The sequence below is a fragment of the Mesoplodon mirus genome (genome assembly GCF_964341445.2).
Source record: "Mesoplodon mirus genome assembly, chromosome: 14".
NCBI lineage: Eukaryota > Metazoa > Chordata > Mammalia > Artiodactyla > Ziphiidae > Mesoplodon > Mesoplodon mirus.
In genome coordinates this window covers 54970466-54988111 of record NC_138990.1, presented here as the reverse complement: position 1 = coordinate 54988111, position 17646 = coordinate 54970466, and the positions used below count along the sequence as shown (strand labels likewise).

At 39.4% G+C, this 17646-nt stretch overlaps 1 protein-coding gene across 2 annotated transcripts in view; it reads right to left on the bottom strand.

The window, feature by feature from the left end:
- Window positions 1–17148, bottom strand: part of RMDN2 (regulator of microtubule dynamics 2) — a 59800-nt gene extending 42652 nt beyond the window's left edge. The window contains exons 1-2 of one of the 2 annotated variants that reach the window (XM_082642818.1): window positions 16931–17148; window positions 9830–10297 (exon numbers count right to left, since the gene is read on the bottom strand). In XM_082642818.1, the coding sequence (XP_082498944.1) occupies window positions 9830–10281 (452 nt within the window). In that variant the 5' untranslated portion in view covers window positions 10282–10297; window positions 16931–17148. Of the gene's footprint in view, window positions 1–9829; window positions 10298–16678; window positions 16851–16930 lie in introns of those variants that run through there. The other variant, XM_082642817.1, reaches the window with a different exon arrangement.
- Between the last annotated feature and the right edge of the window lie 498 nt (window positions 17149–17646).

Below are 17646 nucleotides of genomic sequence, written 5' to 3'. Positions count from 1 at the left end.
AAATCATTTCGCTCTTAGGCTTGAAACACTGTAATGGTGCCCCTTTTCACCCAGAAAAAGCTCAAGTCCTAATAACAGTCTATGAGGCTAGATGAGATTTGTCTCTCCCAGCTCAGTCACCTCTCTGACCTTGTTTCCCACCACGTTTCTCACTCAGTCAATTGTGTGCTGGCTGCCCAGCTGTTCCTTAAACAAGCCAGGGACACTCCTACCTCAAGACCTTTTCTTGCTGTTCCTGCTGATGGAATGGCTCTTCCTTCAGAAGGGGACATAACTCACACCCTCACCTCCTTCAAGTCTCTGTCAAGGTCATCTTCTCAATGTGATCCATCCAGACCACTCAATTTAATGCTGCGACCACAACACTCCAAACTCCCTGTATATTTCCTTCACCTCCAGTCTCCCATATCATGCTTGACGTTTTTTCTATAGTACATACTTCTGATATACTTTACTAACCTATACACGTGCTATTTTTGTCAGTATCTCCCCCACCAGAAGGCATGCTCCCTGACAACAGGATTCTGTTTTATTAATTGATGTCATCAAGCGCCTAGAACAGCACCTGACACATAGTGGACACACACTAAATATTGCTGAATGAATGATACAGAGTTGTAGGAACTCAGCAGGCACTCAGGTATATATATTAAATATGCATATAATATACATCTATACACACATATGTATGTATTTTTATATATACGTATGCACACACACACATGTTAATTTGTAGTTCAAGACGATGTTCTCTTAGATTAGTCTTTAAAAATTCATGCTACCTCCCACATTTCCTTTTTGGTAGCATACAATGCAAACAATTTGTTTTCATTTATTTACACACTGTTCTGTTCTAAAAAGGTTTTAAGGAGGTATATAAGGATATATAACATATAAGAGAACAAATCAGAAGTGGTAGGAAAAGATAAAAACAAGGCCAACTGTGAATGAGGTCAATAAAAAAGTACATATACTTTAGATATCTATACCCTTGCTACAAGGCACACAAATGTGGTTCTACATCTTCCAGCAGCTAAAGCAGTCACAGTTCCCAACAGATTCTAACAAAGATAGAAATGAAGCAAGTTCTTGAGAGAAATGCACTTTTTTCCAATAATAAGACTCAAGTTTCCTTCAAAGTCCTTACAAAGAAGACACTATGTGAAATGATGCTCAACTTCTTCAACAACATTATCAGTGGCAACTTCATTCTTCTAATTGCTCAAACCAAAAAACTTAGGATCATCCTTGACTTCTTTGTCTCTCCTAAGCAACATTCAGAAATTCCTGTTAGTTCTATCTTCAAAATATATCCAGAACCTAGCCACCTCTCACCACCTTTGCCCACTACTCCCCTGGTCTAGACCACCATCACGTTATCTGGATTATTGCAATGGCCTCCTATCATGTCTCCCTGCTTTAGTCCTTGACCGTTGTAGTTTATTCTCAACATAGGAGCCAGAATGGTCCTTTAAAAAGCTGAATTAGATCATGTCACCCTTTTCTCAAAACCTTCCAGTGGATGACCAAATCAGAGTAAAAACCTAAGTCCTTAGAGTTGTTTACAAGACCCTACATAATCTAGTCCAATACCTCTGACCTCATCTCCTACCACTCTCCTGCTTGCTCAGCACTCCAGGAACTCTGGCTTCCTTGATATTCCTTGAACACATCAGCCATGTTCCTGCTTTAACATCTTTATTTGCTGTCTTTCTGCCTGCTATGTTCTCCACTAGATATCCACATAATTTACTTCCTCACCTGTTTCACACCCTTGTTCAAACATAACCTTCATATTATTGCATATGATACGATTATTTACATAGAACACATTAAAAAAACCCTACAAATTATGAGACTAATAGAGTTTAGCAGGTTGGCTGCATATAAGATTAAGATATGAAAGTGAGTTTCATTTTTAATATATTAGCAGCAAAAAGCCTAAAAAACAAAATTATATAAAATACTTTACTTACAGTGATCTCAGAGAATATCAGACACCCAGGAACAAATCTAATAAAACATATGTAAAAATTCTATGGAGCATATCATAAAAGATATATTAAAAGCTGTTTACAAAAGAACCTAAATTCATGGAAAAATATATCATGTTCATGGCTAGAAACAACTGATACTATAAATAAGTAAATTCTCTCCAGATTAATTCAATGTAATTCCAATTTTATAAACCTCACCAGAAATTTCATAGAATTTAATAAGATGATCCTAAAAGTTACATGAAAAGGTAAAGAGCCGAGAATAGTCAAAGCACTGTTAAGAAGGAGAGCAGGGAGAGAAGACTTACCTCACCAGATATTAGGACCTATCATGCAGCTGCAATAATTAAAGACAGTGTGCTATTGGTACAAGGATAGGTGAGTGACTGACAGAACAGAACAGAGCCAAGAAACAGCCGCATACACAAATGAAAGTGTGGTATATGACAGATGTGACATGTCAGATTAGTGAGAAGTTAACAGACTGAGGTGGAAAAGAATGGTTATCTCTATGGAAAAAGTTGAAATTGAATCTCTGTCTTATAATATTAAAAATAACTCTAAGGTATAAGGATGGTATAAGGAATTAAGTGTTAAAAATAATTTTTTAAACTCTAAATGGAAAATATAGGTAAATAACTTTTAGTCTATGGGGAAAGAAATTTTCTTGACCAAAATACAAAAGCATTAGCTATAAATGATGATTAATGATTATTAATTATGAAAGATTAACCAATTTGACTATATTAAAATGAAAAACTGTTGCTAATCAAAAGATATGTTCAAAAATGCAAAAACACAAATTAAAAACCAGGAATAGATATTTTGTAACATGTACAACTGGAGAACATTAATATCAAGAATACATAAATATTTTCTAAAATTCAATGAAAAAAACACAATAAATGCAACAGAAATAAGCTCAAAAGAGGTTTTCCCAAATGAAAAAATACATATAGCCAATAAACATAAGAAAAGATGTTCAACATTCACTAGCGATCAGAGAAATACAAATCATGACCACAGAGAGATATTATTGACACCTGTTGCATTTACAAAATTTAAAAATCTGACAATACTAAATGTTGGTCCAGAAGGGAAACATTACCTCATTCCTCAAGGCTTCTCACCACAAACCAGAGAAATGGCCTGGATAAAGAGTGGCTACACATACCTTACCCGCTTCACAAAAATTAACTCAAATTGGGTCACAGACCTAAATATAAAATGTAAAACTATGAAGCTCCTAGAAGATAACATAGGAGAAAAACCTAGATAAATTTGGGTATGGCAATGACTTTTTAAATACAATACCAAAGGCATGATCCATGAAAGAAATAATTGATAAGCTTCTGCTCTGTGAAAGATAATGTCAAGAAAATGAGAAGCTACAGACTGAAAGTATTTGCAAAATACACATCTGAAAAAGGACGGTTATCCAAAATATACAAAGAACTCTTAAAACTCAACCATAAGAAAATGAACAATCTCATTTAAAAATGGGCCAAAGATCTTAACAGATACCTCACCAAAGAAGATATGCAGATGGAAAATAAGCATATGAAAAGATCCTTCACATCATATGTCATTACAGAAATGTAAACTAAAACAACGAGATACCACTACACACCTATTAGAATGGTCAAAATCCAGAATACCGACAACACCAAACACTGGGGAGGATGTGGAGTAACAGGAACTCTCATTCATTGCTTGTGGGAATGCAAAATGGTACAGCCACTTTGGAAGACAGTTTGGAGGCTTTTTACATAACTAAACATACTCTTAACCATACAATCCAGCAATCAAGTGCTCCAGTATTTCCCTAAATGAGATGAAAACTTATGTCCACTCAAAAACCTGTACATGGATGGTTACAGCAGCTGCCTTCATCATTGCCATAACTTGGAAGCAACCAAGATGTCCTTCAGTAGGTGAATGGATAAATAAATGGTGGTATATCCAGACAATGGAATATTATTCAGCACTAAAATGAAATGCGCTATTAAGCCATGAAGAGATATGGAGGAAACTTAAATGCACATTACTAAGTAAAAGAAGCCAATACAGGCTACATACTATATGATTCCAACTATATGACATTCTAGAAAAGGCAAAACAGTGGAGACAGTATAAAGATCAGAGGTTGCCAGGGGTTTGGGGGGAGAGAGGGATGAATAGGCAGAGCACAGAGGATTTTTAGGGCAGTGAAAACACTCTGTATTATGCTGTAATAGTGGATACATGTCATTATGCATTTGTCCAAACCCACAGAATGTACAACACCGAGAGTGAACCATAATGTAAACAATGGACTTTGGGTGATTATGATGTATGTATCAATGTATGTTCATCAGCTGTAACACATGTACCACTCTGGCTGGAGCTGTTGATAATGGGGGAGGCTATACATGTGTGAGGGTAGGGATTGTACGGGAAATCTCTGTACCAACCCCTCAATTTTGCTGTGAACTTAAAACTGCTCTAAAAAAGTAAAGTTTCGTTTTTTAAAAAAATTAGGGGAAAAAAAGGGTGGTCAGGGCCTTACATTCTTGATTCTTGGCGTACCTAGCAAGATGTGTAAGTGAATAGGAAGCCCAAGGAGGACTGTCTCTCATTATAGCAATCTATTATTTGCTTCCCTTTCTTGTGAGATTATTGTCTATTGTTCCTAAGTCACATTAAATCTGTGAGTACCTTTTCCAAAAGGACATCTTTTGCAACTGAAACAATGGATTATATAATGCTTATAAAGTTTCTATTAAAAACTTCTCTTCCAAAAGTAGACCAGTTTGTTGTTTAACATTCCCACTAAAGGCCTCTAAAAGAAGCACTTGCCCACTGAGCTACCCCAAAGGAAATGATGAAGTTATGACAAGATCTCAATGCTGACAAATACTTCTGCCCAAAGGAGGTAATGAACAAGGTCAGATCACTCCCCTCCTCACCCCACTGAATACATCTACAAATATCAATTTAAAAAAAGGGTTTAGGTGTGCATGTCTGGGGGGTGGGGAAGAAGGTCCAGATCTGCACAGACGTTTGAAAGGAGAAGACATTGCATACTAGCATGAGTAATATCTAAAGGTTGTGTAATATTTTTCTGGAGAGAGTACTTATCTAAATCTCTAATCCTAAAATCACCCCCTCATGGCTTATTTTTAAGAGAACCTTAATTAGACACAGCCCAGAAGAAGTGAGTAAACTGTCATAACAGTAAGCATTTAAAACACGCTTCTCCTTCAATCCCTTCCCAATCCTCTTTATTCTATCAATTCCATGTTCCCAGGTGCCTTCTGCATTCATCATGTCCTATGGTTACCTAAACCTCTTCCTTTTTTACCTCAGCCACTCTATTCCCATCAAGACTAATACCTCATCATTATATTCCTCACTATGCCTCAGGGACATCTTATTTATCTATAACTATAATTGCTAGTAATTAAAATTATAATCCTGTCATGATATCTCAGCTGAAAGTTAGAAAATCTTCTAGAACAAAGCTTCTCAAACTTTAGGGTACATCAGAGTCACCAGGAGAGCATTTAAAAATACAGATTCCTGGGCACAATGCAGAATCCCAGAGATTCGGATTCACTGGGTCTGGGGCTGGTCTTGAGAATGCAAATTTCCATCAAGCTCCCAGACTAGGTGGGATATGGATGCTGCTGGCCCACAGACCACACTTTTTTTTTTTTTTTTTTTCCCCCGGTACACGGGCCTCTCACTGTGGTGGCCTCTCCCATTGCGGAGCACAGGCTCCGGACATGCAGGCTCAGCGGCCATGGCTTGCGGGCCCAGCCACTCCGTGGCATGTGGGATTCTTCCGGACCGGGGCACGAACCTGTGTCCCCTGCATCGGCAGGCGGACTCTCAACCACTGCGCCACCTGGGAAGCCCGAGACCACAGTTTGAGTAGCTCTGATCTAGATCATCTTGGTAATAAACAAACCCTAAAGTGACGGTTAAAAGGAACCTCACAGCAGCTTCCTACCTGAGCTGGAGTCCAATAAGGACAAGGACAGTGAATGGTATCAGGACTGAATGTCCCTCCTTTCTTGGTGCCTAGATGCTAAGTCCCTTTAGGGACCTAGCTTACACTTGAGAAGAAGTAAGAGGGAAGGGGGGACCCTGAATGTGACTTAATCTTTAACACAAAATAACTAGCTCTAAACTAGAATTGACAGAGTTAACTTGAATTGGCGCATTCAGATTTTCCCACATCAGCCAGATTTTCCCACATCAGTGACAGTGAGCTACTCTGAATTCAGTTATAAAGTACAGTTACATGTTTAGCTGATCTTATTGCAGTGAATGTAAATTATTCAACCTATTACATGATATGAATGATAGTTATTTGTATATTTACCAAATATACCTAATTATGCAAAATAACAATAATGTTCATCACTAAATTACCACCAGGTTAATAATTTTCTTTCATTACAATATTAAACTCTAACCACAGAGGTTCACTGTTTGTAGCTACTCAGATAGCATGATTATCTATGTGATTTGAAAGGTAGAAAAAAATATGGCTTGAAGATCACCAAATAATTTCATAGGTTATTTCTATAATTTCCTTATCCACTATTAGTTTCTTTTGAAAGAAAGGTTAATAAAATTAACTCACTAGACAGTAGTTACTAAATACAGTCTAGTAAAGAAACAGTACATAGTCAAGGGTTTGAACTGACCTAATAACAAACAGGAAGTAGTTTTTAAAACAATAGAAGCAAAAAAAATACACATTTTAGGTCAAGAAGTAAACACAGATGTGTTCCAGCAACATTAGAAGACTTATTTCCTTATCTATACTCTCGACGTCCTTAGCCTTTTGCCTCTCTATCACACTCACTCTGCAAATCTCCTAATTTGAATCAATTAAGCCCTCTGACTCCTCCACTTCTATATATGAAATGCCAAGAACTAGTGAAAAGATGCACGCTACAGTGCAAACTGGTACACAGTCTTGAACCTCAGTTGGAGCAACAGTCTGCAGGGTAATCCTTACCCACGTTCCTAGTTAATGTCCTCTTCCACCCCCCACAATGTCTCTTCAGTACTTTCTTTGGTCATGTGTTCATTCATTTATTAATATAAATATGTAACGATCATCTATAATGTGTCAGGCACTGTACTAAGCACTGCAGACATCACAGTGAACACATCAGTGCAGGCTCTTAAGAAGGCCAAAGCCCTAAGACTTGGAACTTGACAGAGGATGGGAGAGGATGGTGGTATGGGGAAGAGGGGAGTCAAGAATCTCAGTCTCCTTCCTCACACGCCTCAGTGTACTTTCCCCTCCAGTCTAGAAGATGACCTAGGTCCTTCCCTGAGAAAACAAGGGTGATGAGGCAGGAACTCTTTCAGCTTCTGGCCCTTACACCCACAAAGGTATCTACCCCGTATTTTCACAGAATCAAAACCACCATCAACTGCAAGAAAGGAAAAAATGTTGCCAATTAAACTATGACACAGTGATATGATCTATTAATTGGTGGTAAGATACATCTTGACTTAAGAGATGTTAAAATGTGAAAGAAGGTTCATCTTATAATCAGTGACATACAGTATGTCTGACCCCACACACTCCTCCTTAGCTTAGGTTAGGCCTTCAAGGGCACTCAAATGGAACTGAGGTGACTGTTATGGTACTTCGGTAGCCAGGCACCTTGGGAGGTAAAGTCTGAGTTCCGCAGGCACTTTGCACACATATTGGCCTTATCCCCCCTCCCTTTATCTCCTAGGATAATGTTTTTAGAGCACTCTGACACCTTGCACTTCTCTTAACTGGAGATGAGGAAGAAAAGAGGCAGTGTAGCACGGCAAGGAATTACCTAACCTTTCCCAGACTTATCTCTAGAATGAGGATAACAGTATCATCTTCCTTAGAGAGTTATTGTATGGATTAAAGGAGATAACGAATATAAAACATTTAGAACAGGATCTGGAACAAATTTTTGATGGAGTTGACTTTCATTTTCTTCTGTAGTATCTGTGCACAGAACTGGGATCTTTTTCTTTCCCTTATATGACACATAGAATTACTGTAATATTTAATGCATTGTATCTATTGGTCCTGGGCATTGGAGAGGACACTTAAAGATTTAAGTTTCATTGTTGGTCCCATGAATCAGGGGCACCCAGATTCACCTGTGGACTCACTAGTAGGAGGAATGAACATAGTGCGCTTCAAGTTGTGAACAAAGCACAAGAAGCAAGATCACTAGATGAGGCTTCTATAGACAAATGTCTCCAAATTGGAGGCAAAAACCAAGAGAATGTAAGTTCGACAGGTGCAGGGACTTGTTTGTTGCCACTGCACCACCTACAAGAGTGGCGCAGTGGTTAAGAATCTGCCTGCCAATGCAGGGGACATGGGTTCGAGCCCTGGTCCAGGAAGATTCCACATGCCAAGGAGCAACTAAGCCCATGCGCCACGACTACTGAGCCTATGCTCTAGAGCCTATGAGCCACAACTATTGAGCCCTTGTGCCACAACTACTGAAGCCCATGCACCTAGAGCCCATGCTCCACAACAAGAGAAGCCACTGCAATAAGAAGCCCATGCACTGCAACGAAGAGCAGCTCCCGCTCACCACAACTAGAGAAAGCCTGCGTCCAGCAACGAAGACCAAACACAGCCAAAAATAAATAAATAAAAATTAAAACAAACAAACAAAAACCATTTCATTGCCTATTTTAAAACCAGTCTACAACTTTTCCTATTGTTCAGGAACACAAATTTTTAAGACCTTCTTGTTATCTAGATCTAGCATTTGTGGCTCTTCTCTCTCTGAAAGATTTTTCATAAGTTATTTCTCCAGTTCCATATAAAGATGCTAAGTAATTCCAGTCCTAGCATTGATCTCAAAGACCTCATCAACCATTTACACTTCTTTATCTATGAAATCACCCTTAAATTCCCACACTTTGTTTCCTCTTTCCAGATCCCTTCTCCTTCTTCCAATTCTATAGTTATTTAGCAGCTCACTCATTAATTCAAGAAATAGTTACTGGCATCTACTCAGCGGTAGGCACAATAATAGGTGTTAGGAATACGATGACGAAAACATAGGGTCCCTGCCTTAAAGAATTTCAGGCTATGCTACATTCACTGGTGCATCTTTATTTACTTGCCTATTTTACTCCTTGGAAACACTAGTCAGGCACAATTCCTTTTTTCACAAATCAATTGTTTTTCCCCTAAAAGAACATTATTTATGTTCTTGATTGTAGAATTCAATGAATTACCCATGCAAGGATGAAACTGAGTCACTTGTACATTCTCAAATCTACTTAGGTCTGCACTGCCCAATTCAGTAGCCATTAGTCCCATGTGGCTAATTTTAAATTAATTACAATGAAATGAGATTAAAAATTCAGTTCCTCAGTTTCACTAGCTACATTTCAAGTGCTTAATAGCCACATGTGGCTACTGGCTACCATATTGGGCAGCACAGATTTAGACCATTTCCGTCATCACAGAAAGTTTTATTAGACAGTACTTTTTGGACAGTCCTTATGTAAGGGGTCACACAGTGGCCACAGGTTACACATTTTGGCAAACAATCACTGTCTTCCTCAATACTCATGTGATGCCACCTAGCACAAGAGTAAGTTACATTCATTTTGTCATTGAGGTCTAAACTAAAATACTGACCTCTAAGGAATAGGGTTTTAATTGTAAAATAAGACAAAATCACTCCTTTTCATGCCTTCTTAGTAACAGAATATATGACTGGGAATGTATAATGAAAGTACCTAAGTAATAGCAATACTGCAATAAATAATCAATTCAACATGGGAAACATCTTAAAGAATCTTACCCTCCTTCACTTTCCGCTTCCTCTGAACTATTACTTGTTGCTGAACTTTGAACTGTGACAAGCCTTCTTCTTCTAGCTCTGTGCTGAGGACTTATCTTGTGAACAGTTATCTTCCTTCCAAGTTCGCCTTGGATATATTCCTCCAGCTTTGGAATGGCTTCTTTAAGAACTCTGATTTCCTCTTTGAGTTCTTCCATATTTGTCAGTAATTCATTTAACTTCTCCAATATCTGAAGTTGCCTTCCTTGAAAGATCGCTGTTGTTCCTTGGCCATTAGGCATTTCATCTTGCAAAGGCATCAAATCAAGTGAATTACCCAGAGAAAGAAATTTAGGTAAATCCATTGCTGTCCTTGGTTTACGAACCTTGTGGTACCACAGAAGCAGCAAGCTGATTCCAGTAGTTCCCACCATGATGCCAAGTATCATTTCTTTGTTTGTGGACCAAGGCATTTCCTGGTTTTTGTTTCTAAAATTAAAAGTATAAATGTAAATGAACATTGTTTCTGTCTTTCCCAAGACAAAAATATTAGGGCTTTTTCAATCAACAAAAACCAAGTCTACCTCATCACACAAAAAATTTAATAACACTTGATAAATCACAAACTAAAATAAACTATGAGTAATTGCCTCTATAATGTATGTGGCTGAGTAGAAGTACTACCTTTATGGATACGACTGACAACCAGTGTAAAGTATCAACTTTAATTCAGAATTTGTATTCTACTTCTGATCTGAAATTTACTCTTTACCATATATATATATATATATATATTTTTTTTTTTTTTTTTTTTTTTTTTTGCGGTATGCGGGCCTCTCACTGTTGTGGCCTCTCCCGTTGCGGAGCACAGGCTCCGGATGCGCAGGCCCAGCGGCCATGGCTCACGGGCCCAGCCGCTCCGCGGCATATGGGATCCTCCCAGACCGGGGCACGAACCCGTATCCCCTGCATCGGCAGGCGGACTCTCAACCACTGCGCCACCAGGGAGGCCCTTTACCATATATTTTTAAAGGGTATGATAGAGGTAAAAGCATCATTATAAATTTCTGAAAAAAACTATTTAAGAATTCAAATTATGCTTAACTGTATCTGAACCTTTTATTTGTATAAAATTAACTAGTGTGCTAATGTCTGGGTTTTATCTAATCTTTAAGGAAAGCCCAAGAAAAAGCTCTTCCTTGGCATCTAGTTAACATTTTGTACTCCAATTTAGAGTGATAAACATTTTATTTATTTATTTATTTATTTTGCGGTACGCGGGCCTCTCACTGTTGTGGCCTCTCCCGTTGCAGAGCACAGGCTCCGGACGCGCAGGCTCAGCGGCCATGGCTCACGGGCCTAGCCGCTCCGCGGCATGTGGGATCTTCCCAGACCGGGGCACGAACCCATGTCCCCTGCATCGGCAGGCGGATTCTCAACCACTGCGCCACCAGGGAAGCCCTAGAGTGATAAACATTTTAAAATGGGCTTTGAGATATAAAATATACAAAGAGTTGTGGCAAGTTTGTAACCTTACCTCATCTCTTTTATTCAACATGGAAAGCAGAGATGCTAATGTATGTGCAAGCTTTACCTCCTTTCTTCTGACCTGGAATTCTTCTGCTTCTTACATTTCTATTTCTGTCTGAGGTCTTAATGTTTTTATTTTCTTTCAAGTGTTCACTTATTTTTAAAGTAACAAAAAAGTAATTTCTTTGACTCCTTTCTCCTTCTGAACTTTCACCATTTTGCATCAAAGACCCAAGCTTTGGGCTACATGGGCCTAAGCTTCCATATAAACTTATAAACTTCCATATAAACATAAACTTGTTGCATATAAACTTAGCTACTTTGACAAAATGCACCATAATCTTTCTTTACTTCATCCCCTCTTCACTAGTTTTATTGCTTATCACTGTTCTTAAAGAAGGCCACTAAAGGAAAACAAAAATATAAATCCCCCTTTCCTTCTGAGACTTTAAAATGGCAATGAGTATATAAATACAATGATAAACTTTTGTAACGAGTGTAAAATACAATAAGGCGGGCCTCCCTGGTGGCGCAGTGGTTGAGAGTCCGCCTGCCGATGCAGGGGATGCGGGTTCGTGCCCCGGTCTGGGAGGATCCCATATGCCGCGGAGCGGCTGGGCCCGTGAGCCATGGCCGCTGGGCCTGCGCGTCCGGAGCCTGTGCTCCGCAACGGGAGAGGCCACAACAGTGAGAGGCCCGCATACCGCAAAAAGAAAAAAATAAAAAAATTAAAAAAAAAAAAAAAAAAAAAATACAATAAGGCTTTTATACAGACTTTGAAGTTTCCAAAATTGTTTTCCCATCAATTTCCCCTATTTTATAAACAGGTAAACACCTGTATTAAATTTTATTTGCAACTTGGGAGAAATGATACAAATAATGGTAAACTGTATGTTACAGGAAATTAAATTTGCAAATATTTTGGTTTGTTTTTCCTGACACTTTCTCAAGGAGCAAATTATTATAGCACTGCCACCCTTAATGCCTGATAAAAGGGAAACAAAGAGGAAAGTACTATGATCTCCCCAGGTTTCCAGTTGGAGGCAATTTCTGGACTATGGCACAGGGAAGGGAAAACCAAACAGAGCCTGGTAATCTCACTGAGTTGAACAGAGATCAGAGTTCAGAGAAACTGAAGCACCCAGAATTTGTGCCCACTTAGTACTGAAGATGAGGGAGTTATGCAGAGAAAGAGTTCCAGAAATACACATAGGGCTATTCTTGAGTCTTTTTTTTTTTATTTAAAAATTTTTTTATTTATTTATTTTGGCTGCGCCAGGTCTTAGTTGCAGCACGTGGGATCTTGGTTGTGGCATGCAGGATCTTTAGTTGTGGCATATAGGATCATTAGTTGCGGCATCCTTTTAGTTGCAGCCTATGGAATCTTTAGTTGCAACATGCAAACTCTTAGTTGTGGCATGCATGTGGGATCTAGTTCCCTGACCAGGGATTGAACCTGGGCCCCCTGCATTGGGAATACGGAGTCTTAGCCACTGGACCACCAGGGAAGTCCCTCTCCTTGCATCTTTAATTGAATACCAATCTGCACACGCATAGAGTGAAACCTCACTGAGCCAGGCAAAAAACAATTTCAAGGAAAAGAACAATTACCAGGGAGCTGTAAGCTGAACTATTCCTAAAGATTACACAGAACCGGTAAGTGTTCAAGTGTTTACCATCCAGAGTGTAGAGTGTGTATGAGTTACTTGAGACTTTCAGTAGAGGCTTCAGAAGGGTAATGGCTTGCTAATGCAGCTAAATTAACACTAGAGTTAAGGCTATTTAGACCTGCTCTAAAATAGATTAAAAATGAGCCTTCAAAGGATCAAACTGATTCACAAGTAATTTAACTGCCTTCAGTAGACACTCTTTACAGGAATAGAAAAAATCCAGAACTCAACAACATAAAATCACAATGTTGACCATCTAATCAAAAATTACTAGACATGTAAAAAAGCAGGAAAATGACAAGGGTGATATAATTAGCAGATAAGGGTTTTAAAACAACTATTACAGATATTACGTTCATTATTTAATATAAATATTAAAAATATGCTAAAGGAAAACATAAACATGATGAGGAAAGTTATAGAAGGCATTAAGCAGAACCATATAGAACCTCTAAAGATAAAAAATAAAATAACTGAAATAAAATTTTACTGAATAAGATTAACAGCAGAGAAACACTACAGGAAAAAAAAAATATATCAGCAAACCCAAAGACACAGCAATAGAAACCATCTGCTATAGACTAAATATTTGTGTCCCCCCAAATTCATATGTTGAAATCCTAATCCCCAAGGTGATAGTATTGGATAGAGTCCCTTTAGGAGGCAGAGCCCTCATAAATAGGATTAGGGCCCTTATAAAGAGACCCCAGAGAGATCCCTTGTTCCTTCCACGACACAAAGTTACAGCAAGAAGGTGCCAGCTATGAACCAGGAAACAGGCCCCCACAAAACAGTGAATCTGCCAGTGCCTTGATCTTGGATTTCTTAGCCTCCAGAATGATGAGACATAAACTTCTGTTGTATATAAGCCACCCAGTCTACAAGATTTTGTTATAGCAGTCCAAATGGACTAAGACATCATCCAAAATGAAGCACACAGATTTTAAAAAAAGACTAAAAAACAAACAAACAAAAAACCAAGTAGAGCCTATAGGGTAATATCAAGCAGTCTAAAACATATATAGTTAAAGGGAAGAAAAGGAGGGGTAACAAAAAAAATTTGAAGGAAAAATGGCCAAAAAATTCCAAGTTGGACAAAATCTATAAACCCAGAGATCCAAGAAGGTCAACATAATCCAAGAAGAATAAATTAAGAAAACCAAACCATGGCAAAACATTATTAAAATGCTGAAAACCAGTGATAAAGAAATGTGAAAAGCAGCCAGTGATGGGGAAAAAAAAGACATATTATGTACAGAGAAAAAAAGATAAGATTACAGCAGATACTGTCTCCAAGGCATCACCTCAGAAACTATTCAAGCAAGAAGACAACAGAGTGACCTCTTTAAAGTGCTGAAAGAAACTGTCAACTTGCATTTCTACACCCAGTAAAATATTTTTCAAAAATGAGGGTAAAATAATGAATTTTTTAAACAAAGAAAAGTTGAGAGAATCCATTACCAGCAGCTATTCACTACAAGAAATGCTAACAGAGGTTCTTCAGGCAGAAGGAAAATAATAACACATAGAAACTTGGATCAATACAAAGGATGAAGAGCACGAGTAGTGGCAAACATGTGGCAAAATATAAGTCATTTTTCTCATTTTAAGATTTATTCATAAAATATTTGCTTATTACAGCAAAAATGACAATAACATATCATGAGGTTTTTATCATATGTAGAAGTAAGAAAGTAGGACAACAGTAGCCCAAAGGCTGGGAAGGGAAAAAGAGGATATACTGTTGTAAGGGTCCTAAGTTTATAAAGCAGTGTTATATAAAGATCCACAGTTGTCACAGCAAAGGAAACCATAAAAAAGACGAAAAGACAACCTCCAGAATGGGAGAAAATATTTGCAAACGAAGCCACTGACAAAGGATTAAGCTCCAAAATATACAAACAGCTCATACAGCTCAATATTAAAAAAAAAACAACCCAATCCAAAAATGGGCAGAAGACCTAAGCAGACATTTCTCCAAAGAAGACATACAGATGGCCAACAGGCACATGAAAAGATCCTCAACATCAGGGATCATTAGAGAAATGCAAATCAAAATCACAATGAGGTATCATCTCACACTGGTCAGAATGGTCATCATCAAAAAATCTACAAACAATAAATGCTGGAGAGGGTGTGGAGAAAAGGGAACCCTCTTACACTGTTGGTGGGAATGTAAATTGATACAGCCACTATGGAGAACAGTACGGAGGTTCCTTAAATAGCTAAAAATAGAACTACCATATTGAAATATGACTTCAGAACTGAGAAAATCAACTGGGAAAAAAACTAAAATCAATGGAGCAGGTATTTGTTTTAAATAATCACAATTACAGAATAATAGCTTAAGCTATGTTTGAGTTTTATATCAGTATAAAATGAATGTGCTTCTAAGCCAATAGTTTGCAAAATGCCACTCATTAAAAATGAGTGCTTGCCTGCAGTATAATTTCAAAGGTTATATTACATCATTTACATAACTTTAATACATTTAATTATCACATTAGTAGTAGACACTTGGTACTTTAGTATAAAAACGCAGTAATTTAAAAATATATTGACTAGGGAATTCCCTAGTGGTCCAGTAGTTAGGACTCAGCGCTTTCACTGCTGGGGCCCTGGTCAATCCCCGGTCAGGGAAGTAAGATCCCATGGCATAAAGAAAGAAAGAAAGAAGGAGAGAGAGTGGGAGGGAGGGAGAGAGAGAAGGATAGAAGGAAGGAAGGAAGGAAGGAAAAAAGATTGATTCTTGGTTTAAAAAAATATATATATATAGACTAGATAATCAGATACTAAGTATTATTCCTGTCACATTTCAATTTGTAAGGTGCTAATAATAATGTAAAATAATAGACATTATTTTATTATAAATTATTGGCATCTAAAATTAATGGGTAATACATAATTAAAGGTTGTTTGCAGAGATGAGAATTAAGAATGCTGCTGAAATAGTAAATCATCAAAATGTTGACTCTACTGAAATTTCTGCATTAAAATTCCTTTGTAGAACCTGTCATAAACATTAACTTCAGAAAACATTTAATTTTCATGTTCTAGATTTAATTAAAATTAATTTTTAGAAATGGAAATTATGTTTTACCAAGTTACTTACAATGCTTTCAGCAATATTTAGCATATATATTCACTTAATTCATCAGCAGATTCGTAGGGGGAAATACATAAAATATAGAACTCTGATAAACTCGGAAGATGAAAATTTTTGCAAGGGTAAAGGCACAATATGGGCTATAAACGACCCTGAGTTTTAAGTTTCCCAAGGGAATTGCTCTGAGACCTTGAATTACCGATTAGATTCTCCACAGCGACCTGGATAACTTGATACTTTCTAAGTGAATTCTAATACTCATATTTCTTTCGGTTTTCATATTTTTCCCTATTTTATAATTTCTTTTTCATTTAGGGCTCCCTGATGTTTGGCTTATTTGCAAATGTTTGTCTCACTGAAAATCTAGCCTTCATTTTGTGTAAAATAGGTGGAGAATCTGATCAAAACAAAGCAAAACAAAACAAAAACGTTTGCTGACGTTTCAAAGGTAAGAAAGACCCAGGGAGCCCAGGTGAGAAGCGAGCAAGTGTCTCCGGCAGAAACTCATCGGCGTTTGCAGGGACCCGACAGGCCGAGGCAGTACGCTGACCGCTCCCCACGCACCGCACGCCAGGCGCCCGCGTGGAAATACTAGCGACCTCCGGGGTTGAAACTTCCCAGGCACCGGCTGAGCGAGGGTTGCGCCAGGGTAAACTGCTGCAAGCCCGCTCTACCGCCCGGAGGAGGATGCCCCCCAGGCTTGCGGACGCCTAGAGGACGCCCGCACGACCCGGAAGTGCGGTGGCCACCGCCGGAAGTGCTGCCTCGATCCTCGGTCGCGTCCCACCCCGGACAGCCGAGATACCCACTGCCCACCTGCGCAGCGCCAGTTCTCTCCGCGCCGGCCTCTCTGCTGCCGGACACCGGGGACCTGCCGACGGGGTGGCTGGGATTGAAGCGGCGAGCAGACAGTAGTCTCGGAGCCAGCGGGTCCAGAGGTCCGGCGCCGCGGCCGCCTCGTCCTGACCCAGATAGCCGAGGCGCCGGGGGAGGAGCCCGCGCCGCTCGCCCCGCGGTTCCCGCCTCTTCCCGCCGGGCGGTCAACTCACCGGGGTGGGCGCCCTGAGCACCTTTTACAAACGGAGACAAGTGCGCTCCGCCGGGCGCCTCGGCCCGCACCGGACTTTGCCGCCCGGTTGCCGACTCCCTTAGAGCTCGTCTCCCCGCCTCGACCACCGCGCCCTGGCTCAGGGCCAGCGCGCCCGGCCCGGCGGGAGGGTCGGCGCGCGCTTCCTGCCTCCAGCGCGCTTTCTCCCATCACTGCCGCTTCCGAAACCCACCCTCCCTTCGGTTCTTTCCCGCCCCACACCCACCCCCCTGCCCTAGTTTCACCCTTCTTCTGTGCCCCTTTCTATACACAGCCTTGAACCCTCCGTACGACAGAGTCAAACGTGGACGTCTTGCATCAATTACTAACCAAGTTATCCTAAGTTCACTTTAACTCACTTTCTCTCTTAGTGAGCTAAATCTCCAGCCTCTCCGTCCTCCCCTCAACCCCACCACCATTCAGAGTTGCCTTTAGGCGAAAACCA